This window comes from Gobio gobio (assembly GCF_949357685.1).
Source record: "Gobio gobio genome assembly, chromosome: 20".
Taxonomy (NCBI): Eukaryota; Metazoa; Chordata; class Actinopteri; order Cypriniformes; family Gobionidae; genus Gobio; species Gobio gobio.
The window spans coordinates 18,238,774-18,265,140 of record NC_137113.1 but is presented as its reverse complement, the minus strand read 5'-3'; the positions used below and the strand labels follow the sequence as shown (position 1 = coordinate 18,265,140).

Below are 26,367 nucleotides of genomic sequence, written 5' to 3'. Positions count from 1 at the left end.
GTGACAGTACATATTTTACATTGTTAAATAAAATAGAAAAATCCTGTTCTTTTTAACTTTCTATAAATCAAAGAATCCTGAAAATTTTAAAATATATATATTAAGAAGCTTAGCATTTTTAACATCAGTTTATTAGAATGGTTTCTGAATAATTATGTGACCTTGAAATCTGGATACAGCTTTGCCATAACAAGAATAAATGACATTTTAAAATGTATTAAAATAGAAAACAGTTATTTCACAGTTTTACAGTTTTTACTGTATTTCTGATCAAATAAATGCAGCCTTGGTGAGTATCAGACTTCTTTCAAAAACATTAAAAAATCCAAACTTTTTAGCAGTAGTGTATATGCCTATATATATGGGCAGCGGCTATTTACACTAAGTGAAAATATAATATTTTCTTAGCGATCTGCTATTTACATTAAGTGAAAATAGTGATAGATTCTATTTACACTATGTAAAAATAGCAGTATTTTCTTTGCGATAAGTATAAATAGTTGTTAGATGATATTTATATCTATAAATAGTGGCAGATACTATTTGCACCACAGTGTTGTTGAACGGTGTACATTAAACGGTATGCAATATTAACAGAGTGTAAATGATTATATTTAATACAATTATTAAATGGATGGCACCTTATTGAGACAATAAAGCAAACCCCTAACCTTAACCGATAAACACTTTATTATAAATTACGTTAGACACTTTATTTCCACTTTTCAAATATTTTCTTCATTTTTAATTAGAATTCCTTTCCAATCTGATATGTGATGGGAAAAGGGTTTAGAACAAGTTCGACAAAAGATGGATTCGAAATCGGGTCGATTGCCGTCAAAACTTTTTACCATACAACTTACCCCTACACTATTGCTGCTGTACACACACTAGTGTCTTCTGTCATTTTTTCTGGCCCAACCAGATGTCAGTGGGTGGAGTTAGTCTAAATAGCATTTGCCAACAAGGCGAGCTGTTTGTACTTAGTGTAAATAGACCCTCCAATATATATTAGGAGTGGTTTTTGTTCCACTAGCATGACCAGTTACAAGAACAATTACTGTTTTCAAAAAGGTTTCCCAAACATTCCATTGCCATTGGCTGCTCAACAGATAGCCCCGCCCCAAACTCGAGCCATTGGTCGAGCCACTGTTGCTGTGTGTGGAAACCAAGCTTGTAGCACTTCTCTCAGAAACTGAAGCCTCCGCACCTCAATGGTGGTTGGTCCCATTATAGCTCATAACACCCGCTCCTCCGTGTTTTCTAATGGATGCAAGACAAACTAAACAATTAAATTACACTTCAAATAATTTTTTCCAAAAGTTGGTTTCTGTCATTGTAGGCAGTTTTATCACGAGGATTTCATTTCAAGCGTTCGTTTTTTAAATAAGTTTAACAGACTTTTTTTCAGGATTTTTTGGAGGAGATTGGAGCTTTAGCTTTAATTTCTACATTTCCATAATTGTTTATTTCACACCAACATAATAAATTGTTCTTCATCTGTGAGAGTGTGGGCGGGCTTTTGATATCGCGGCTATACTTCCTGCTCTCTACTGCGCAGACTCTGTCCCAAGATGTCAACGCCATATTCGGACCTCCGGAGGCTTCAGTTACTTCAGTGGAAGCCAATGAAGTCGTGTCGTCCATATTTTTTTACGGTCTGTGATGGAAACTCAAACAAACAAAAGTAATGCTTTGAAAATGCCACAGAGACATAGGCTGAATCTGAAACCCTCAATCACTATTCCCTACACTTGAAGGAGTGAATGAAAACAAGTGAGTGAATTCGGGACAGCTGTTGAGTGTACATCGGCTGTATATTCACTATTGCGGTACAATGTGGGATAGAATGAGTGCACTCGATAATGTTCACTATGGTTTCGGACACCACTTCAAATGGCTGTCCACTCAAATAATGCCCTATTTAAGGATATAGGGGGCGATTTTGGATTCAGCCATTGTGTTTACACTTTTCTGTGTAATCAACCAACAAATGACTTATTTACAGTTGTCTCAACATATCAAGCTGGGACAGAATAACTTACTTTGAATAAACTTTCATTTTTCTGAATATTAATTAGTAGTATAGTTACTCTCACGCAGACCACACACTGTCTGACATATGGCCTCTAGTCCTGTGAATGCCGTGGCATGGCCTCAGCCGAAGGACGTTCACAGAGAGTCCTAAAAGGTCAACAGTTGCCCCACTCTCAGCGAGTGTTCTTTGACATTTACAGTGCTTGCATCAGTAAAATCAGCCAGTAGTGTTTGTAACTCTCCCTCTAAACTCTCCCTTGCATAGGTGAGGCGGCCTTTACCAAGGACAACAACTGCCTGAACGCCGCCAAGGCCTGCAACCTGAATGACACATGTAAGAAGTATCGCTCTTTCTACATCAGCCCCTGCACCAGTAGAGTCTCAACTACTGAGGTGTGTAACAAGCGCAAGTGCCACAAGGCCCTGAGGCAGTTCTTCGACAAGGTGCCACCGAAGCACAGTTACGGCATGCTTTTCTGCTCCTGCCCCTCCGGAGATCACTCGGCTTGCTCCGAGCGCAGACGTCAGACCATCGTGCCAGCCTGCTCCTACGAGGACAAAGAAAAACCCAACTGTCTCTCCTTGCAAGCCTCCTGCAAGACCAACTACATCTGCAGGTAGGATGAAAGACAGCTCGTTTTACACATCATAGAGTAAGGAGGAAAGTGCTTGAATGTTCACTATACTTTCCAGTGAGTTAATTATTTATCCATGGAAGAATTGTCTGTGGGGCAGATGGTGTGAGAAGAGATGGTGATAGTAATAAGACTGCTGGACTGTCACTTGTGTGCTGAGTTTGTTTAATAAGGAGACATTGGGCCCTATCTTGCACCCAGCGCAATTGACTTTGTACACCGACGCATGTGTCATTCCTATTTTGCACCCGCGCAAAGCGCGCTTTTCCCTCCACAGAAGCACGTCGCTAAACTAGTGAATGAACTTGCGCTACCTGGGCGGTTCAGCGCAAAAAAGGAGGCGTGTTCCGGCGCAAACAATCCCTGGTGCTATTTTGCTGTTCCATTAAACAATTGCGCCACTGACCAGAAAAAAGCTAGTCTAAAGTCAGTGGCGCGTTGCGCGTTGTTCATTATGCTATTTTAAGGGCGCATGCTTGACCATAATGTATAGCGTGCACAACGCGCATACACTTTGCTCATGTAATCTACACAGATGCAACAGTTATTTTTGCTAATCATAAATTGTTACACTAAAAAAATATTAACACATGAGATGACGGAAATCATTGTGGTGTGCCACGAAGATGTGAATAAATAGGCATAAATCTAGCTTACAAATGATTCAGGCTAATTGTAATAATTAAGGATAAGACCTGTTTGCCCAATAGTGGCAAGACATATATGTATATAAGGACATCTGACAAATTGGTTTGTCCGTCAAGAACCAGGAAAAAAAATCGACTGAAAAACTGAAAAAACTGAAAGACTGAAAAAAAAAAGACTGTGAAATCACCTTTACCATAATGTACAACATTACAACTTCACTTCTCTGTCTTTCACTGCTCTTACAAGAACATCAGTCTCCTCGGCTGTGAACCGCTCCTGGCGTGCGCCTGGTAAATACGCCATAATAATAGCAATCCATAATGGAACTTGCGCACCTGCTTTTAAAGGGAATGTTGGATGACGCTCGGATTGGTTTATTCACGTTACGCCCAAACCACACCTATGAATAATGAAGCCACTTCAGACCAACCCATTTTAGATTTGCGGCGGGCGCAAGAGCCATTTATCCCGCCGGGAAAATAGCAACAGCGCCGAGACCCGCCCACAAAGTTACTTGCGCTTCGCGCTTTGACACTTGCGTTTCAGATCGTTAAAATAGGGCCCATGGACTCTTGTTCATTCCTGCATATTTTTTTTCTTCAGATCTCGTTTAGCTGACTTCCTCACCAACTGTCAACCTGAGGCGCGCTCGATTTCAGGGTGTCTGAAGGAAAACTACGCAGACTGTCTGCTGGCATATTCAGGTCTCATTGGTGAGTTAAGGACATTTACTGTGTCATACCACTTACCAAAAAAAGTATCGTGGCCTTATTATGGTGTAGTGATGGTATATTATGGTAAAACTAAGCCCTTTACACACATTTTAGTATTAAATAGCATTTTTAGTACCATAGTATTTTTATTTTATTTTATTACCTTAAAATAAGTGACAGTAAGTGACAGTACATCATTCACACAACTGCCCTATTACTGTTACACTTTTTTTTTTAATCACTGCATTAAATTTAACATATCATTAGTTAATGAAGAGATGTCATGCAACTTAGATCTATACATTTCCATATACCCGAAAAATATTTGTTTATTGGGTCACACTTAAAAATGTCATTGCATTAGATACAAATTTCAAGCCAAGTTTGATTTATTTGAATGAAATATAGGACAAGCACAGTTAAAGCAAAACATTTCACTAAAAGTTTTACATGATAAAACACTACTGATCAAAAGTTGGGGGTTGGTACAGGTTTTGTTTTTGTTTTTTGAAAGAAATTGCTGCATTCATTTCCAAAGTGTTGTTATTAACTAAAACTATTAAAAGTAATACAGCTGATATAAAATAAATAATAATATTAGATGAAAAACTTCTAAATCTGAAATAAAATAAGTTGAAGTTGAAGTACTAAAATGACTAAAATAGACATAAAAATAAATTAAGTCTAACTAGAAAAAAAATATTATAAACACAATATACATATATAGTCTGTATATAGTACACTGAAAAAAAAATCTGGTCTCCAATTGAAAATTTTCAAGTGACCAATCACATCTTAATTTTTTAGTTGGCCAAATTTAATTTCTGTGAATTAAATTGCATCAATTAACAGAAATTCAATTTTGCCAACTGAAAAATTTAGATGTGATCGGTCACTGAAAATTTTCAATTGGAGACCAGATTTTTTTTTCAGTGTAGGCCTACTATATACAGATATATATATATATATATATATATATTGTGTTTATAATATTTTTTTTCTAGTTAGACTTAATTTATTTGTATGTCTATTTTAGTCATTTTAGTACTTGAACTTCAACTTATTTTATTTCAGATTTAGACGTTTTTCATCAAATATTATTATTTATTTTATATCAGCTGTATTACTTTTAATAGTTTTAGTTAATAACAACACTTTGGAAAGAAATGCAACAATTTCTTTCAAAAAACAAAAACAAAACCTGTACCAACCCCCAACTTTTGATCAGTAGTGTTTTATCATGTAAAACTTTTTGTGAAATGTTTTGCTTTAACTGTGCTGTCCTATATTTCATTCAAATAAATCAAACTAGGCTTGAAATTTGTATGAACAAATTTGTATATATTTTTTTTTACAGTGTATAGTAATGGCTGATTAAAATTCAGCTTTGCATCACAGAAATACATTTTATTTTAAAGTATATTAAAATATAATTCTTAAATTGTAATAATATTTCACAATATTTTCTGTATTTTTTGTTAGTACGTTTTTTTTTTTTTTTTTTAAGAAATCACTGCATTTTTTAATCTAAAAATATAGTAAAAACAGCAACATTGTGAAATATTAAATTTTCTATTTGAATATATTTAAAATTGAATTTATTCCTGTGATGGCAAAGCTGAATTTTTAGCAATCATTACTCCAGTCTTCAGTGTCACATGATACTTCAGAAATCATTCTAATATGCTGATTTGGTGCAATAAACATTTCTTATTATAGCTAATCAATGTTGACTATGGTTGTGCTGCTTAATATTTTTGTGGAAACTATGATACATTTATTTCAGGATTCTTTGATGAATAGATGCTAATTGTTGTTGCACTTGGTTTAATATTTTGTATTTAATGAAATGACTTTCATATACTTGTAAGTGTCCAAATGTGTGGGGCCACTGTATGTTTGACTTTTGAAAGTGCATACTGATCTGTGACCTATTAAACGTCTTTGTTTTCAACACAAATTAACTTTGCATTTTGACCTTCGGTTCATGTGACAGGTACGGTGATGACCCCTAACTACCTCCGTGCTCCTGGCATCAGCGTGTCACCTTGGTGTGACTGTAGCAACAGCGGAAACGGAAAAGCAGAGTGTGACAAGTTTACTGAGCTTTTCACCAACAACCGTTGTCTCCGTGAGTAGACTTCATTCACAGCTGCTGCTGTTTCTACTCTATATCATTGGTTACATGGCGTTATGCGCTGACTGACAGAATTTGCCCATCAAGACTGACTCTAAAGTTGAATTCTGCTCCATTGCGTCTTCATGATCATTCACAGTCTGCACCAGTAAATCTGATCTCTGCGATTTGTGTTGCTGTGCGGTTCAGGGCAGCCTGACGGCTGAGAGACAGAGAAATCCCTCTTAAATGGGGTGGATTGACATAAAAAGGCAATAAAGCATTACTCAGGTGTCCATGGGCCTGGAAGAGTACGGAAAGCATGCATTATTTTGTCAGGGAGTTATTCAAAAACATCCATTTAGATGAACTGGATGCAGGGAGATAGACAGAGAGCAGATGAGAAGGAGGATTTGTCTACATGAGACAATGGCCTTTAGGACGACAGCCTGAATGATAAAGCAGAACCGCCACATCCACACCTCATATTTGACTCGCCCTCATCTTATGTGTGCTTTTGTGTTTATGTATAGAGAGAGAGATGGAGGGAAAGAGAAAAGACTGTCTGTCCATCAAGATGTCAGTGAGTTCGAACAGCATGAGACAGTATATATCAGCAAAATGCTTTCTTAGCTCTTTATAGTTTGTAATGAACATATGGCATTATTCGTATATGATGGTAGGCGCATTACTGACATTATAGAGAGCGGCAGGTTTAATATGATACACTGCCAGACTTAATGCACACATCACTTATTTGAATATAAATCAGTTTAGTTGTTGTTAAAAGTAGAAGTAGTTCGTGCAAGTAACTATACCAGTACTTTTACACACCATCAGCATGTATGGGAACATATAGTTCACCCAAAAATGAAACTTATGTTGTCATTTATTCACACTCATGCCATTCAAAACCTGCATTTCTTTATTTCTTCTTCTGTGGAACATAAAATACATATTTTGAAAAAGTTTTATTTTTTTTCCCAGTGGGGTCCAATGTTGGGATCCAATCTTTAAAGATAAATCTTTTTTAATCTTTAAAATCTAATGCTATTTCATGCATTCTGACGTATTTACACTGTTAAAGAGTTGGGTTCTCATACTAAACATGGCCAAAATGTAAAAAAAAATTAGTTGGACATATGCCAAATCAAACGGCAATCTCCCGCAGTTTCTCTACGGATGCAATTCCTCGACTGGCCGCTAGGGACAGGCTCCAGAAGGGAGCAGATTTTTTTAGCCCCATGTTAAAATGCCCAACTTTACAGCAGAAAAACGCGTTTAGAGCCTGGTACAAATTGTGGTTTTGGTCTATACGGCTAATTTTGCCCTTCATGACAACTGTGAGGGGGGTGAATTTTTTTTTCGTTTTTCAAATTTGTTTGTTTACATTATATAAAGCCTTAAAGTCCTGCATAATTAAGGGCGTGGCCACTTTTTAGTGACAGGTGAATAACCATTTATCTGCTGTCTGTTAGTCATCGCGTCACCTCAGCTCCGCCCAAGTCCCGCCTCTTTGCCCATTTTCAATTATAAGTGAATGTGACGCGCACTGACAAGATGGCAATGGCCAGCTCGTCCCTACTTTGCGCTTCAAACCGGCTCTTCACGCACTACGTCCATATTTTTATGTGCCAAATACAGTCCATCATGATTCGAACAAGTTTCAGAAAGTTTTAAAGGGCGGAATTCCTTGTATAGACACTTCTCCCGGATATGCGTGTGCGCACATCAACCAGAACTAGAGGAAGAACACGTCCATCAACGAGTTTCGTTCGGGTTACGGGAGCTTTCGGCAGCCATTCTGTTCAACAATGTCACTAAAGAAGTGTATTTTTGGTTGTAAGGGAAAGATAATCTTGTTCAGCTTCCCAAAGAACCCATCGTTAAGGAAACAGTGGATGCAGTTTGTTTTTCCGGAGAAGCAATGGAGTTCTGCAAGTGTGTTTGTTTGTTCCCGGTCATAAGGCGAAACCGCAGCGCAGGCAGTCAGTGAAACTGCATCAAATGTCTGTGTTTTGTTGGCAATCGGCACATAAGTGCATATAATGTAAACAACACAAACGTATAGTAAATCAAAAGTTACGCATGGAATGTCTGTGTGCTCGAGATTCTTAAGTTCCGCCCACTGCACGCCTTCACGAGTTCGGCTATTGTCGGAAAGAATCGGTACGTATCTGTCTTTTATAAATAGGATCAAACTAAAGACTCTTCGGACAAATGAAGGATGCAATACTACTCTATAGGTACTCAAGATTAACATGAGATTGGCAGAAACTGTGTTGTGACCTTTTAAAGTTTCACAGAAGAAAAAAGTCATATAGATTTGGATGAACATGAGAGGAAACCATGACAAAAATGTCTTTTTTGGGTGAAGTATTCCTTTAATAATAAATCAATGCAAAAAGTAAGCATCTATTATCATATTACAAGGTCCAGTCATAATTAAACCAACGGTCATTTACTTGCCTCCTTAGCCTCTGAATCTGGCCACTCATATAACGGCCATGAACCAGTAAGAGCAACTCATAGTAACTAAAGATGAGTGAAAGAGAGTGAGAGAAAGAATATTATGATCCAATAGGCCTATGATATGCAATATAATGTCTTATCATGTTACGATCATACAATCAAACTTCCCACAAATATGCTCCTGAGGACTGAACGCTCAATATACTCCCTGCTTCGCTCAGACAGTCTGCTAAAAATGTATAATGTACAATTCAGGTCACACAGTCTTCCTTGGCTCTCCCCAGGGTCATATTGTGCAACCTGATAACCCCTCAAAAATCTGTGCTTTAAACCTTTAAATCTATACAATATATCTACAATTATGCTTGGAATACACATCCATTCTTATGAGAGCAATGGAATCTTAAAGGGACAGTTACAAACCTGTATGAATTTCTTTCTTCTGCTGAACACAAAAGACGATATTTTGTAGAATATTGGTAACCAAACAGTCGGTGGACCCAATTGACTTCCATTGTATGTTTTTCTTCTTCCCCAAACTATCAAAGTCAATGGGGCCCATCAACTGTTTGGTTACACATATTCTTCCAAATAAAATTGTGTTCAGCAGAAGAAAGAAATTCACACAGGTTTGGAACAACTTGAGGGAGAGTAAATGATGACAGAATTTTCATTTTTGGGCGAACTATCCCTTTAACACAGTAATGGAGAATGCGGAATGAGGCTTTATTGAGTCTTTAACCCTTAAGAAACAGTCAGCTTGCAAGCCTGGCCTTAAGAGAATCTCAACAACACTCGCTCAATAATAAGGTCAGCCTACCCTCTTCTCTGTTAATAGATGGTACTTAATACATGCGCAGCTTATTCTTTACCTGAGTACTCATCAATAATCTCACTCTTGCCCTTTAGCCTGCTGTGGTGTGAGGTAAATAACAGACTCTGAAGTCAAAAGTGCTCTTGAGACTAAAGTCATTTGAAAAAGACAGTTGAGTCATTATGGCCTCCATCATTTTATCACCGGAAAGGTCCCAGAAACTATGTGTATGTGGAGGTCTTACTGCACTTACATACAGATTCTAAGTGCCTCTTTATCAGAATTCATCTGCTACAGTGTTAAGAAATGAAGAAAGCTCTTATTTCAATAGTTGCAGATAGCGGCATGTCAGTTTCAACTGTATTTTAAGCAGGGCTGATTTGAGAATGACTGTTGAAAATTCAGTTACAGAACATTGTTATTAACTAAAACTATTAAACATAATAAAGCTGATATAAAATAAATAATATTATTAGATGGGAAATGTAAAAAAACACTTAAATGAAATTTAATGTGGTATAAAATAAATTGAAGTACTAAAATGACAAAAAATTACATTAAAATAGATTAAATAGTTTTAGAAAAAAACTTAAAATATTACAAACATTATATTACATATATTAGAATGATATCTGAAGGATCATGTGACACTGAAGACTGGAGTATTGACTGATGAAATTCAGCTTTGCATCACAGAAATAAATTATATTTTAAGTATATTAAAATAGAAAACCATTATATTAAATTGTAATAATATTTCACATTATAATTTTTTTTCCTGTATTTTTCCTCAAATAAATGCAGGTTTGATGAGCATAAAAGCCTTCTTTTAAAAACATTTAAAATAGTAATGTTTCCAAACTTTTAACCGGTACTGTGTGTGTGTGTGTGTGTGTGTGTGTGTGTGTGTGTGTGTGTGTGTGTGTGTGTGTGTGTGTGTGTGTGTGTGTGTGTGTGTGTGTGTGTGTGTGTGTGTGTGTGTGTGTGTGTGTGTGTGTGTGTGTGTGTGTGTGTGTGTGTGTGTGTGTATATATATATATATATACACGTACATACACATTTTGTAAAGTTTTTCATAAAAAAGCATGAAATGAACTCTCAAATCTTCAAAACTAATTTTAAACTGAAAACAATGCCAATGTCAAAATGTATAAACTAATCTAATCTGTGTTGTTTTATAATAAAATGATGAATTTAGTTTTGAGTAAAAAATATTGTTATATATCAGGGAATAAATAGGCACAATTATTTATGGTCATTGCAGAACATTTACATTTCCTCTTCCTATCATTCCGAAAAAGAAAAGGAAAATCCAATTTAACTTCCTGTGGGGTGTGGTCAATTCAATTCAAATTCCGACTCATTATTTGAAAAGAAGCCAGCTCTAATATACAGAATTTTGTCCTACCATGATTTAAAAAAAAATTCTCTTCGTTTCTGCATTATACAGGCAACGCCATCCAGGCGTTTGGTAATGGCACAGATGTTGGTGTGTGGCAACCCCAGCCACCCATCATGTCCACTCCACCTGACCCTTACACTCCACAGAGAGGACGGGACAGGACATCCAACGCACTTGATGACCCAGCACTCACCAATGTCCTGGACAGTAATGCAGACCATCTATACAGCTTCTGTGGAAGTCTGCAGGTACTGAAAGCAATCAGCGTACTATATTTACAGTAAAAGACTGAAATATAGGGGGAATTCAGGGTGATTGGGACTTTTTGCCTTTGAGATGACTTGGAAAAAGTGTCCCAATCTCCCTGAATTCACCCGACATCCCAGTTTCAGGTTATCAGAAATAAAGTTGATTAGGAAGGTGCAGTGAAAAAGGCAGTGTAAAATGTCTCCTGAACACCCAATCTCTTTTTTTTCCTGATCGCCTTTTAAACCACCATGTTGACTATCTCTGATGGTGAATGACAGCTGTCAGTCAGACACACATGTTGCCGCCAGCCCACTCAGATGGTTAAAGATGCACAGCCTACATCAACTTTATAAACAGCTGGCAGCTTGTTTGGATGCTTTCAGGCTTTGCTTGGCATACGATGACTTTCATTTTTCGAGTCTCAGTGAGATGAAGGTTTACTTTTGATTGATGGGTGTGGGCTGTTGCAGTGATAACACACACATAGGGCCTCTGGGTAGAAATGAGATACATCAAACTGCCAGAGCTGTCATGTCAGAGCTAATTGGCTGGCACATTAACATGAGGAACACCCTTAAGCAGGATATACCCACCCATTACAATCTCTCTGAGGGAAACATATCTTCACCAATCATCTATGCATCTAACTTCAAGACTGGCACACACGCAGTCTCTAAAACGACAGATACAGATCTTCTGAGTAATATTTCAGGTTAACTCTATGGTAGAGCTTAAGCTGTTGATGAAAAAACTGAAGAAGAAAAAAAGGAAAACGATTACAACGGAAGTCTATGGGGCAAGTGAACAGTACTAGCCTAGAAATCTAGACGCACCCTAGCGGCAGCAAATGTAATTTGCAGCCAGGGTGGTCTAGCAACTCTCCGTTGGCTTGCGAGCTGGGAAAAATAAACTCTGGTCAGGTCAATCATAGAAATACATAATAAAGGCTAGATGTCTCCTCAGCGCTGCTGGCCAATGGAGGTCGACATCCGCACCTGGCGGCCATCTTGTCACAGTCAGCTCGCTCACTCGTAACATTGTGTTTTAATGGTGCATGTACTTTTTAAATAACCATAACTTGCTTTCCGATTTTCAAACTGTTTGGTTTGTTATAAACTTATTTAGAAAATTATTGAAATGTTTAAAAACAATGTTCCTCAAAGAAAGATAGGAAGAGATTTGGATATTTCACATTCAACAGTGCATAACATAATTAAAAGATTCAAGGAATCTGGAGGAATTTCAGTGCGTAAAGGACAAGGGTGCAAGCCTAAGCTGAACAACTGTGATCTCCGATCCCTCAGGCAGGCACTGCATCAAGAATCGTCATTCATCTATAAGCTCAGGACTACTTTTGGCAAACCTTTGTCAAGTACCACAATACGTAGTTACATCCACAAATGCCAGTTAAAACTGTACTGTGCCAAAAGGAAGCCCTATGTTAACAGTGTCCAGAAGCGCCGTCGACTTCTCTGGGCTCGGAGGCATCTGGGATGGACCATCACACAGTGGAAACGTGTACTGTGGTCAGATGAATCAGTATTTCAGGTATTTTTTGGGAGGAATGGACGCCGTGTGCTCCGGACCAAAGAAGAAAAGGATCATCCAGACTGTTACCAGCAACAAGTCCAAAAGCCAGGGTCTGTCATGGTATGGGGTTGTGTCAGTGCCCTTGACAAAGGTAACTTGCACTTCTGTGAAGGCACCATTAATGCTGAAAAGTACATTTAGATTTTGGAGCATAATATGCTGCCTTCAAGAAGACATCTTTTCCAGGGACGTCCATGCATATTTCAACAAGACAATGCAAAACCACATTCTGCACACATTACAAAGTCCTGGCTGCGGAGGAAGAGGGTTCGGGTACTTGACTGGCCTGCCTGCAGTCCCGACCTGTCTCCAATAGAGAATGTGTGGCGCATTTTGAAGCGCAAAATGCGACAACGAAGACCCCGTGCTGTTGCCCACCTTAAGACTTGTTTGCAGGAAGAATGGGACAAAATTACACCTGAAACACTTCATCACTTGGTGTCTTCAGTCCCTAAACGTCTTTTAAGTGTTGTGAAAAGTAATGGCAACATTACAAAGTGGTAAATGCTTTACTGTCCCAACTTTTTTTTAAATGTGTTGCAGGTCTGAATGACAGGAAAGGATGCATATTTACAAATGACATGAAGTTGACCAGACAAAACATGAAATATTTTTTGTTCATATTGTCTGCAATGAAATACAAGTCAAAGTAAATTTAGTCACTTCTTTTTTTTTTTTTTTGCGTTTTCCGTACTGTCCCAACTTTTTCTGATTTGGGGTTGTATATGCACCATTATTCTTAGGCATTTTTGCTGTTCTCTTTCACTGAATAACATTTTTTTGATTTATTATTTGTATTTTAAAATATAATATATTGTCACCTTGGCTTAAAAAAAAGCAAAATCTAAAAAAAAAAGATAATCAAAAATCAAAGAATAATCAACATTACACTCTAAAAATGCAGGGTTAAAAATAACCCAAGTTGGGTTGAAAATGGACTACCCCTGCAATTGGGTTGTTTTTACCCAGCGGTTGGGTTAAATGTTTGCTTAAAATAACCCAATTGCTGGGTTAAAACATCCCAATCGTTGGGTTAGTCAATTTTAAACCAACCAATTTTTAGAGTGTAAAATGATGAGGGGAAAAAATCCTGAGAGGCAAAAAGAAAACACAAAATGCACTGCGTTAAAAATAATAATTGTATTATCTTATTGTGATAATATTATTAGACCAAAAATATTAAAGTCACTGTGCATTGTCAGGAAAAAACTTTTCATATTTTTTCAAGTTGTTGATATTTAATATTAGTTAAGCATGGCTGTGTTTTATTTAAAGGGTTTAATTAACTTATAAAGGTCCACTTAAAATGTTGTTGTCAATTTTTCAACTGAATTGTTCATGCAAATGCTTTGTCAAAAATACAAGCTTCATATTTTATCCATCCGAAACACTTTTTTTCAGTTATTTTCTTTCATACTAAAGATGTAGTTGATAAAGTTGAACTTTTTTTAATTTATTTTTCTAAATCTGCAGAGTCCAAATACAGAATACCAGATACCCTCCTGCAGATATACCACAACAATTCATCATATTGGAGTAATAACAATATCATGATTTATTATTAGACAGAGTTTCTTTTGTCAGATAGACTTCCAGGAAAAGGCTATTAATCATTATATCCCACAATGCTTTTCGCAAGAATAAGCTCCATTCTCCCTCCACTGTGAGGCACCTTTATTATATTCCAGATTCTCTGGAGAATTACTTTATCATTCCACCAAACCAACCTGTGTATGTGCATGTGGGAAACTGGATAGCAGAGTCTCATGTAACTGGGTATGAAAATGTATTGGTGTGTCGCATATTAATGCAGACACACTGCCCTGCACACAATGAAACACACACACACAGCACATTGATTTGAAAGAAGCCGGACCTTAGAGAGTGTTTGTGTGCGGGCTGTTGGGCTCTTTATCATAACATTACATCTCACTCAGAAAGACCTCCCTTTGAGGCCAATACCGTATGACCTCTATTTGCCGTGGAGAATTACTGCGCTTTATTGAAACTATGCTTGACTTGGATCGTAATGGACTCAGTTTAAAGGGTTACTGGATGGAAATGCTTCAGTGTGAGAAATGGTTTATAACAAAACCTTGAAGAGCTTCTTGCAAGTAATTGACTTTCTGCCCGTATTTCAGCTGGCTTCTTTCTCTCTTTCTTTACAGGCTCAGAAACTGAAAAGTAATGTTACTCGGGATGTTCTTTGTGTGGTAAGAACCGTACATTTCTTCTCATATAGAATTTTCCAAAGAGTTTGGGGCTTTTCACACATGATGCATTCTGTACATTCTTTTCTAATCATGCACTAAGTGGACATTCTTGACCATGAGCACAATCCATAAGCACTGTTTATACATATCAATCTCTTTTTGAATGCAAGACATGCCTCATGTGAAAAGACCTTATGATTCCATTCCATAGAGCAGTGGTTCTCAACCAAGATAATATTCGAAGGCCCTCCTAGCTAAGCTGATATATACACTGTAAACCCCAATAAAACTAAAACAAATTTGAGATAGGTTACATCAAAATGTAATAAGTTAAGAAATTCAAAGTTTAAGTTTGCCAAATCATGGCATGGAGTGTGTTGAATGATGCACTAGCACCTGCTAAAGCACTATTGTACTAAAACATTTTAATTACTTTTAACTTTAAATTTTGGAGTAAGCTAATTCATACATTTAACTTAAAATGATCAGTGGAAACTTGTTTAGCTTTAACAAGCTAATTTAATAAATGCTACCTTGCTAATTGGTAACACAATGCTTTAATAGCATTAGCATAGCATAGCATAGCAATTGCTGAATGAGTAAAGCAATATAGAACATTTAACATTTATCTATTCTCAAACCAAGCTCATGCTCCACTTGTCGCCACGATGGTAACCCCCCCAAAAAAACTCATAACAAAAAGTCTTCATTAAACGCTACTAAATCTCCCACTTAACATTAATCTCGCACAAAAGCATTATATTTTAGCAGTTACTCTCCCTTTCAAGTGTTATGGCAAAGCATGCTGGTAAAAAGAAATCCCAGCCCAGTTTCAGTTAAATTTAAGTTTGTCTAAATGAAAAGAAACAAGTTCTTCAAACTCAAAACAATAGAACAATTCAAATGACTTAAAACGTGTTTGTTTTGTGAACTCAAAAGATTCTAAATAGTCATAAGTATTTAATTTCAAGTTAATTTGATTGGTTTAATTTAAGTTTACCCTACTCAAACCAATACATTCTTTTGAGCATTAGGGTTTACAGTGTACCTCTGGTACTTCTGTTGTAATAAAACAAATGAACTAAAGCATATGATTTCAATTTCATGTTGTACATCTTTATTTGTCAGTGTGTTTTAGCATTTTTTATTAAGATTATTAACATAACTACATTTAGAGAATTGTAAGCCTACTTACGGAGCCCCTAAATCAGGAAGTTGGGACATGGTGATGTAAAAAATATCAGATGGGAGAAAAATTTTTTTTTCAATATTTCAATCTCTCCTCACGTTCGCTTGAAAAATGTTTGGGTTCCCCGAGAAACTGTGTTCGGGGAACGTAAACATTTGTGAGAGAACTCAAAAGCATTGACTTATTATTTGTCCTTCCATCTCATATTTTGGTTGCACAACCATGTCCTCTTAGTGGCTCTGTACTTACTGTGGCCCCCTTGGATGTTTGCTGATGCCGCCTAGTGGGCCCCGGTCCCCTGGTTGAGAGCCACTGACATAGAGGTATGCCGAGATATGAAAGCCAGTTTCCATCTCAGAATAAAGAATAAAACAGATAAAAATATGTAAAGTCCCAATTATGACAAATACAGTCACAATCACAAGATATTCAACAATATTATCGATTTGACACTTTTGGATGAGAACTGAACTGAGCTGGATGCCATCACTATTGAAATGAACTCATTTAATAACTAATTTAATCATCTCTTTACAGTCTAAACTGTATCAACACTGGACTGACTTCAGCTTAGCAATCGTTAGCAGCTCTGTTCGCATAATTGAATCATTTTCCTGTTAATGCTGTAAATTTGAAACAATCTGTATTGTATAAAGCTCTATTTAAATAAAGGTGACTTAACTTGACTTGATATGAAGTTGCAATTATGAGACAATTTTATGTTGATTTTATATCTTGTAATTGTGACTGTATTTTTTCTTACAAACAACTGCGACCTGCAATATAATCGCAATAGTATGAATTGTGAGATACAATCATAATTAATAGACAAACTCTCAGTTGTGAGATATACATTTGCGATTTTAAGAAATAAAGTCAGAATTAGGAGAAAAGGTCACAAATCTTTTCATTGTTTACTCTGAAGTGGAAATGGGCGTCATTGCACATTATGAAAAACCTTAGAAGAATTGCTAACAATATGAAAATATGACTTTCTCCACAGGATCCGCAGCTGAATGACCCCGGTAGCTTTAATGCAATCGCTCGGAGCTCAACTAGTGCTGTCTGCCTGATGGACTGGACTGTGCTCTTGCTGGTCACAATTCTTGGGCATCTCACAGCCCCACAGACATTATAGCCGCTCACCGATCAGACCTGCTGGACTGCTGCTGCCGCCGCCTCTGTATCGTACAAAAAATGTTGTGTTTTGAATTTTTTCCCCGCAAGTGGTTCTGTACGCGGTGTGGTGTTTCGCTGTGATGAAACTATTCTTGGTCCAGCTGTTTTTTCTTTCTCACTTATCGGAGATAACGGACAAACATGGACATACTGTATTTGTGCATCAGTGGAAGGTCATCTAGGATTACTTGTTGCAAAAACTTTCTGCAAACAGGTGTCGCCCCAAACTCTTATATGTGGTGCATTATGCCGCAATTTTTTTCTACCATCACAGCAAGATCTAGTTGAAAACACAAAGATGCGTGGAGATGCCAGAACCACTTCTGACCATTAAAAATTGATGCAGCTTCTGCATACTAGGGTGCTGCAGATGATCATTTATTTTCTCTGAGCTGATGCCACCGGAAAGCCTGCAAATTCCAACTAATACTCGAACGGCGTCAAGCAGTGCACGGTATTTTTGAAGGCTTATCAGCAAAACCTGCTGCTCCTGTCCCTTATAAGGACCTACAAACTCCATTCTCCCTCAAAGTGGCAGTGACTTTTTGCAGTGCTCCAGCTTAGATGATACGGTATGGGAAACTAACATCAGGATAGACACGACACTTTATCACGTCAAAACACAGGCAGATTTTTTATTTATTTTTTGGACTCCTTTAAATTGGAAAATATCACATCTATTTTAGTTCCCTTCCTCTCCAGTGAAGCAGCGTGAGGATGAGAGCTCATTTTGGGATTTGCCATTATCCTGGATATTTACTTGTAAATACCATCTTTCTTTACAACGACCATATTATGCTTCTTAAAGTTTGTTTTTAATCTAGTAAACATTTTCAGCTATTGTATCACCTCTGTTGTGTGAAAAATGACTAAAGTTTTAGTGATGAAATTCAGAAGTAACTACGAGGGTTGATACCACAGTCCAGTATATGTCAAATGTGCTGTATGTACATTCAGTGAGAATGGATTTTTTTGCTCATCTAAAACAAGTGCTCTCCAAGTATCATTTCTGCATTGTTGTTGTACTGGTTAGCTGTAAAAAGAATATATATATATATATAGACGTGTATAGATCAGGGCTGTAACACATGCAAGAGCAAAGAGAAACTTACATTAAACAAACTAAAGAAGGTCTTTTAACTTTTGTCTTATTTTAAATGTTTTCGTTTTCAATTAGATGCATGAGAAACTATGTGTGAGGTAGGTTTTCAATAGTGTAAAAAATTGTTTAACCCCTTAAAGGGTTAGTTCACCCAAAAATAAAAATTCTGTCATTAATTACTTACCCTCATATCGTTCGACACCCGTAAGACCTCCGTTCATCTTCCGAACACAAATGAAGATATTTTAGTTGAAATCCGATGGCTCAGAAAGGCCTCCATTGGCACAATGCACGGTACACTCTCAAGACCCATAAAAGGTACTAAAGGCATCGTTACAAAGTCCATCTCACTACAGTGGTTCAAAGCGTTGAATCAGCGAGTCGAATCATGATTCGGATCACGTGTCAAACCGCCAAAATGCTGAAATCACGTGACTTTGGCGATCCAAACCACTGAATTGACTCACTGATTCATAACGCTTCAAAGCTTCATGATGCAGTGTTTTGAAATCGGTCATCACTATATAAGTCATTATTTAGGGGTTTTTTTTGTGCACAAAAACTATTCTCGTCGCTTTATAAAGTTATTGTAGAACCACTGTAGTGAGATGGACTTTGTAACGACGTCTTTAGTACCTTTTATGGGTCTTGAGAGTGTACAGTGCATTGTGCCAATGGAGGCCTTTCTGAGCCATCGGATTTCAACTAAAATATCTTAATTTGTGTTCGGAAGATGAACGGAGGTCTTACGGGTGTCGAACGACATGAGGGTAAGTAATTAATGACAGAATTTTCATTTTTGGGTGAACTAACCCTTTAAGCTCATGGGACCATTTTGGGGATTTCCGCCTGGATTTGGCCTACCCAAATTGAAAACCTTCCCATACCCACATACAGTGGTCTAAATAGTAGAGACTCTAAGCTTTCAAATACTACCACATATGAGGTCAGAGCTCCTCCAGAGCCATTTAAAACTGAAAGTATATACATGATGATGTCATCCTTGTACAGGGTCCGCAGAGTTTAAGTGGTTAAAATTCTATTATACACACACACACACACACTTGAATATGTGGTTTATGTTCGATCCCTAACCCTACCCCTAAACCTACCCATCACAGAAAACTTTCAAATTTCAAAAAACATTGTTTAGTATGTTTTTAAGCCATTTGATTTACGAGGAAGTAAATGTACTCATTAACCATGTTTATATTGTAATACCCTTGTCATTATACACAGTTGTGTCCTCATAAACCACATATACCTGCACACACACACACACACACACACACACACACACACACACACACACACACACACACACACACACACACACACACACACACACACACACACACACACACACACACACACACACACACACACACACACACACACACACACACACACACACACACACACACACACACACACACACACACACACACACACACACACACACACACACACACACACAATCAGTCAAAAGTTTTAAAGAAATGAATACTTTTTTACAGCAAGGTGTATTAAATTGATCAACAGTGACAATAAAATTATATGTTACAAAATATTTATATTTCATATTAATAGTAGTAATGTTCCTTAGAACTTTCTACATATTCGATAATCCTGGAAAAATGCATCAGTTTCCACAAAAAAAGCAGCACAACTGTTTTCAACATTGATAATGATAAATATGCTACTTGAGCACCAAATCAGCATATTGGAATGATTTCTGAAGGATCATGTGACACTGAAGACTGGAGTAATCATGCTGAAAACTCAGCTTTGTATATAAATCATATTTTTTAATATATGGCGATAGAAAATGATATTTTAAATTTTAATCAGATTTCATAATATGACTTTTTTTATCAAATGCAGCCTTGGTGAGCATAAGAGCATTATTGCTTTCAAAAACAATAAGTGTGTGTGTGCGTGTGTGTGTGTATAGACAAAAAGGTACAGTGTTAACTTAACAGAGAGTAAATACTTTAGTCTAATATTTTAAAAATATTTTTAAGAGGAGTCCTCTTGATCATCACATTTGGAGCTAGTACACCTGAGCTAGAAAGTATTCTGCCAGACTGTGCCATTTAGTACTAAACAAGTCATGAGATGCTGCCAGTGTCAGCAAATGTGTAAAGACTATAATCGAAGCGCTCTTGGATTCTCATTACCAAAATAGAACATAAACTGAATGTCTACTTCTCCTATGGATTAGCCACATTCGATTCACTGTGCCAGTTTGTCTTTCACAGGCCAAAATAGTCATATGTTTTACACATTGCAACATTCAACTCGACAGATGAACAGAAAGCCATAAAAAGCTCTCGTGGTTTAGTGAAATGCTGTCAGTTTGACTGATGACTCAAGTCACTTACCAGCTTAGCAGTCCTTCAAAAATTGACAAAAAGCTGCAAAACAGAACATGTATTAGTGGCATCAACGTACAATTTTCTAGTTTATATATGTTAGTTAATGCATCAGCTATGAACAATACTTATTCATTTTATCTGTTCATTTCAATATATACAAACACATTTTGCACAATTCAAGTTGTATAACAAATGAAAGAGCCCCTATTGGTGCTTTTTTAGATATTACCTTTCATGCAGTGCATGTGTAATATAGTTTGTGAATGTATAAGGTCTGTAAATTTCAACGATCGAATTGACCAACAAATGGAGTTGTTGTCTCCCAAAAGAAAGAACTGATTCTGAACGCCTGAAACAAGTTTTTTTCTAGTCCTCCTTCCTGCTCAAACCTACATAGGTCTGTAACAAATTTGCATAATACCAGACTATAGTTTTTATTGGCTGCCCACGAACAATATCTACTTTGACCCGCCCTAAAACACTATAGCTGTAGCTGATACCTGGATGTGTTTGGTTTGTGTTGTCGACATGTTGAGAAGACGCTTTTTTTGTGCTGTGAAAATAAATCTCTTTGCATGCACTTCCAAAGATGAGGACTCAAATTGGCACAGTAAAACCCACACACCATTGTTACACTTTGTATCACTGTGTGTATACAAGTGCAGAGGAGGCCTCCTGAGCTGATATTCAAATATGGTAACAGGTGTTCCATACCAATCATCTGACCAATCAGAGCAGAGAAATCTATCGAAAAGGAGGGGTTTAGAGAGACAGAATCCTTTACCGAGATGCTAAGAGAAAAGAGCTGATGCTGCAGAGTATATGTGAGGAAATTAAAGTGTTTTTGACCTTAAACCTGTTGTAGCAAACTTCCAAAACAAAATTAAGGACCTTTAAAATAGCATGATAGGGGCACTTTAATGTATTAGGAACAAATACAATTTGACAATACACTTTATTTTTGATAGTCCACCTCAGATATTATACTCGGGTGCACATACGTTTTTCAGTCTGGTCCTCATGAGAGCACCTGGAGATTCACTGCTCATAGTGTGAACCATTAATTATAACTATAAAAGCATTATTTTATATTATATTATCATATCATACATTGTCATATTATATTATCATGTTATATTATTATAGCATTATTGCACTTTATTTAGTTTAGTTTTTAATAAAACAATAAACAAAATAATAAAGTGTGATAATACTATTATATTTTAAAATAAAAAAATGAGTATTAAATAAAAATACGATAATTTTATAGAACACTTAAAAATACAATGCTAATGTTTACATTTTCATTTTTTTTCCCGTCTTATGAATTTTCAACATTTTCAAAGTTTAAAATCAGCAAAAAAGCTTTTCTTTTGGCGGGTTGCCTGGAAGTAAGGATATGCACTGCCTGTGTCATGAGTAATCCTGTCCCCCTGTGAAATAGTGTCCGCTTAGGACCCAACGTGGTAGCTGTTTCAAATGCCTGATCGAAGGATGTCATCATGTAGTTGATTAATTTAATGGGAGCAATAGCATGCCTGATATATTGTAAATTATTATTGATAAACTAATAATAATACCAATACAAAATCATAACATGGTAATGTACCTACACTCTAAAAAATGCTGGGTTAAAAACAACCCAAGTTGACAACAATTGGGTTGTTTTAACCCAGTGATTGTATAGAGTGTATAATGTAAATAATAAATAATAATAATAAAAAATAATAATATACAGAAAAGGTGCACAAAATAAATACAATAGGATTTTTTTTTAAATTGTATAAACATTAAAGCGGGGCTAGGGCTTTTAAGATGTAGGGTAAGTGCAACCGTGGTGTATAAACTAAGCTAATCGGGTAGCTGTATGCTATACTAGAACGTACGCTAACTAAAAAAACATCAAGAACGAGATATGCTTGATTTCACAACTTATAGCTTCGGTTATATACTAGTATATGAAACATATGATTTGCAAGACGTTAAAGACTACTTTTAACACAATTGAAATGACAAAAATAAAAACGTGCTATAAGAATTGTAATCAGGCTCTGAACAGATTACCCATTAAAAGTTTGTTCAGCCAATCGAATCGCTCTGGGGTCCTAAGCGGACACTATTTCACAGGGGGACAGGAGTTCTCATGATACCGGTGTCATGACAAATCGGGTCCTCCCTCAAAATTGGGTCTCCCCAAACGGTCTTATGATTAACGATTACCCTAAGTATGTACGAATTATATTAATTTAAAATATGCATAGCTTACTATATAAAGCGTACCAAAACACATTAGTGCATAATAACAACAATTGGAAGTAATTTCTTACACTTGATTAACTGTTAATTAATAAATAATTATAATAGCCAATTGAGTGAATAATTGAACATCATTAATTTGTTTTATTTATAACTGAAATCTTTGGACATTTAACATTTAATTTAACACATAATTACATTAAATATGAGTGAGAATATGTAGGGTAAGTGCAAATATGTGTATAAACTAAACTATCAGGCACATCTCTTATCTGTATGCTATGCTAGTACATAAGCTAACTAATACAGACGTAAACGGTCATTATCACAAAGTTGAAACAGCATTTATCATAACATGATTTTGTAGGAATTGTAATCAGGCACTAAAGAAAGTACCTATTAAAAGCAATCTGAACCAATGTGTGGGGAACCAATTTCAGTGTTGCCAAGTCTGCAGTTTTCCCGCGGAATTGGGCTACTTCAACACTGTTGCCGTGGGCTGTTTTTCATGTCCGCGGGTTGAAGCGACCCCAATTATGTGATATTTAGCCCCGGGAATGCAAATTTTAGTAGGTAACCATGCCAAAAAACACATATTTTACCCCCCCAAATGCAAATTTTTACCGGAGAAGCTCCTCTGAAACGCGATTGGGCTTGTTTTTTGGGCTTTGGAAGCAACCCTTCCCAATTTGAAACATCGAAAACGGAGACTTTTGAAAACGCTGCAGTCCCTGTTTTAGTTAGAAAACTCTAGGGTTGCATTTCAGTGTAAACGGACCAAAACTGACACTTTTGAAAGCGATGGCATGGCTGCCCACATTACACTACCTGAACAGTACAATCTCAGACCAGGGCTGCCTTTCCCAAAAGCATCGTAACGTTAAGTTGATCGTAGAGATCGTTGGTGGTTATTGCTACAATGCTTTTGTGAAACCAGAGCTGTCTCTCTCAATGGCTCTGAAAAATACCAGCCTCGACGACCGTGTAAACAATAACACGGAGACAGAACTTCATACTTTGCTGACTTTGTGGTCCTTTTTTAGAAGCCGTTGTGCAGTTAAATGTCTGATGCGGACTATCGAAAGTGTTTCCGACATGAACAGTAGTAGAAATTAGAATTAAACTAGATTATTAAATACTGTACAAAAGTGTATTGTTAGATCATGATACCTAATACATGAACTAATAGAAGAGGTGTAGAAGCCAGTGCAGTTACCTGGCTCTCATCGTACATGCTTTAGGTTCGACTGTTACCTCAGTTTGACTGTTCTTGGCCATTTTATCAGGCTGGATTAACTTTCACTCCTAGCAGGCAGGATTAAGCGATAATGGGGACATGATTGTCAGTCGGATCACATCAGTCCACTCTCCCCAGGACAATAACACACAAGGACGCAACCCAGTTCACCTAGCCCTCGCTCAACATGCTGTACCAGGACGTGGTGTTTCCAAACGCCAGACAGCGCTTCAGACATGATGATTGAACATGTGTCCAAAAGATTGGTCGAGGATTTATTAGCGGTGTCACGTTGGGAAAAAAAAGTGAATTTATAAGAAATTTGCATGGTAGGAAACAAGGAACGCTGAGAGGCGAGATTTAATAATCACTCAAGCGGAGCGTCAGTGGCTGTGGAGTCTGTTTGAAAGAAAGGGATCACAGCGTGCCATTGTAATTGCAGAGTATCAGAGATTTGCATCAAGCACAATATGAGCTGTGAAGCAGGAATGAAAAGCAAATAACACGGAATCAAATAAATGAATTTTATGAGCTGGGTGTCTGGTCTGTTTCAGATAATACTGGAATAAGAAAGCCAGGCTGATTAAAAAATACCTTAGAACACGTCCTTTATTCACAACAAGCACCGCCACACGCTAACCTCAGTGAAAGAGTAAAATAATTGTTCCTCAAATAAAAGAGAGGCACCGAAGATACCGAACAATGTAATCAGTGTGCACTGTCTGCTGTCTGAGAGGAACTCGTATCTAATTACCTCACCCTTGACCTTGGGGCCTGGCAACGTTGCTCTTTTTTTTCTCTCTCTCTCTGAGAACATCATTTAAAAACTCTTTTGCCATTGCAAAAAAGGGACACTTCTAAACTTATGACTGGACTTTTATTTTATTTGTGGTAAATGTCAGGGTTTCAGGGGCTGTTTGTTATTGATTTCCTTCAAAGCTACAGAAGGGCACACGTAATACAGTGGGTTAGTGATTTGACTCATTGATAAAATCGAGAAGATGTGAGACCTCCTAAAGTCCTTGAATTCACTAAACCGTTTCAACACAAAAACCTGCATCTTATTTAGTAACCATCCACGATCCAAATTAACCGGGGGCTAAATGTGCTACGCCACTTAAATAAATGGGAATCATATAGGTTGTGTGACATGATTTCTTTTTACATTTATTTATCTGTATTGCCTGATATTGGATATTTAATAGTGAATACTCATTTTGCCCTATTTAGATTACTTTCATAAGGTCCCTGTGGCGAGGTGGACGAGCGAGAGACATGGGAGGAGCGAACGAGATCGGTGTGCGTGATTGAGAATGAACGTCACCTGCGAGGCACACCGGTCTCGAGTCCTCTCATGAGGGAGCACGGAGACATAAAAGGACGAGCGACTCCAGTGAAGGACGAGAGAGGACCAGGCCTGGACTTTAAGTTGTATTTTTATTTATGTTTTGTTTATGTATGTGTCCGTGAGGGGCTGCCGCTTTTACTTTCATTTTGTGTTCATTTATTTTATTAAAAGTATGTTGAACGTTCGCCGGTTCCCGCCTCCTTCTTCCCACACGAACAAACATTACTACATTGGTGCCGAAACCCGGGAGGAAGGAGAGACATGCTGTCGAAGAGCCCTCGCTGCTGAGGGGCATCGCGGTGCTGAGGAGGTCGGGCAGCGCGGATGGGTGAAGACAGCGAGGAGCTGCCCGAGGCGGTGGTGCTGGAGCGAATGAAGATCCGGTGGGACGGAGAGCTCGCTGCCGTGCCCCTGGGTCGAGGTGGGGTGGCTGCCGTCCTAGAAGGAGGCGGGAACCGGCGAACGTTCAACATACTTTTAATAAAATAAATGAACACAAAATGAAAGTAAAAGCACACATACATACATAAACAAAACATAAATAAAAATACAACTTAAAGTCCAGGCCTGGTCCTCTCTCATCCTTCACTGGAGTTGCTCGTCCTTTTATGTCTCCGTGCTCCCTCATGAGAGGACTCGAGAACGGTGTGCCTCGCAGGTGACGTTCATTCTCAATCACGCACACCGATCTCGCTCGCTCCTCCCATGTCTCTCGCTCGTCCACCTCGCCACAGTCCCATTAGTTAATGCATTAACTAACAAAAAGCAATACATTTGTTACATTATTAA

General features: G+C 37.4%; 1 protein-coding gene across 1 annotated transcript in view; it reads left to right on the top strand.

Moving 5' to 3' along the window:
- The window catches only part of gfra1b (gdnf family receptor alpha 1b), a 43,244-nt gene extending 24,849 nt beyond the window's left edge, over positions 1 to 18,395 (top strand). Inside the window, exons 4-9 of the mRNA XM_079845926.1 lie at positions 2,303 to 2,654; positions 3,924 to 4,033; positions 6,030 to 6,164; positions 10,886 to 11,085; positions 14,845 to 14,889; positions 17,082 to 18,395. Coding sequence (XP_079702052.1) covers positions 2,303 to 2,654; positions 3,924 to 4,033; positions 6,030 to 6,164; positions 10,886 to 11,085; positions 14,845 to 14,889; positions 17,082 to 17,216 — 977 coding nt within the window. The 3' untranslated portion in view covers positions 17,217 to 18,395. The remainder of the gene's footprint in view (positions 1 to 2,302; positions 2,655 to 3,923; positions 4,034 to 6,029; positions 6,165 to 10,885; positions 11,086 to 14,844; positions 14,890 to 17,081) is intronic.
- Positions 18,396 to 26,367: the final 7,972 nt, after the last annotated feature.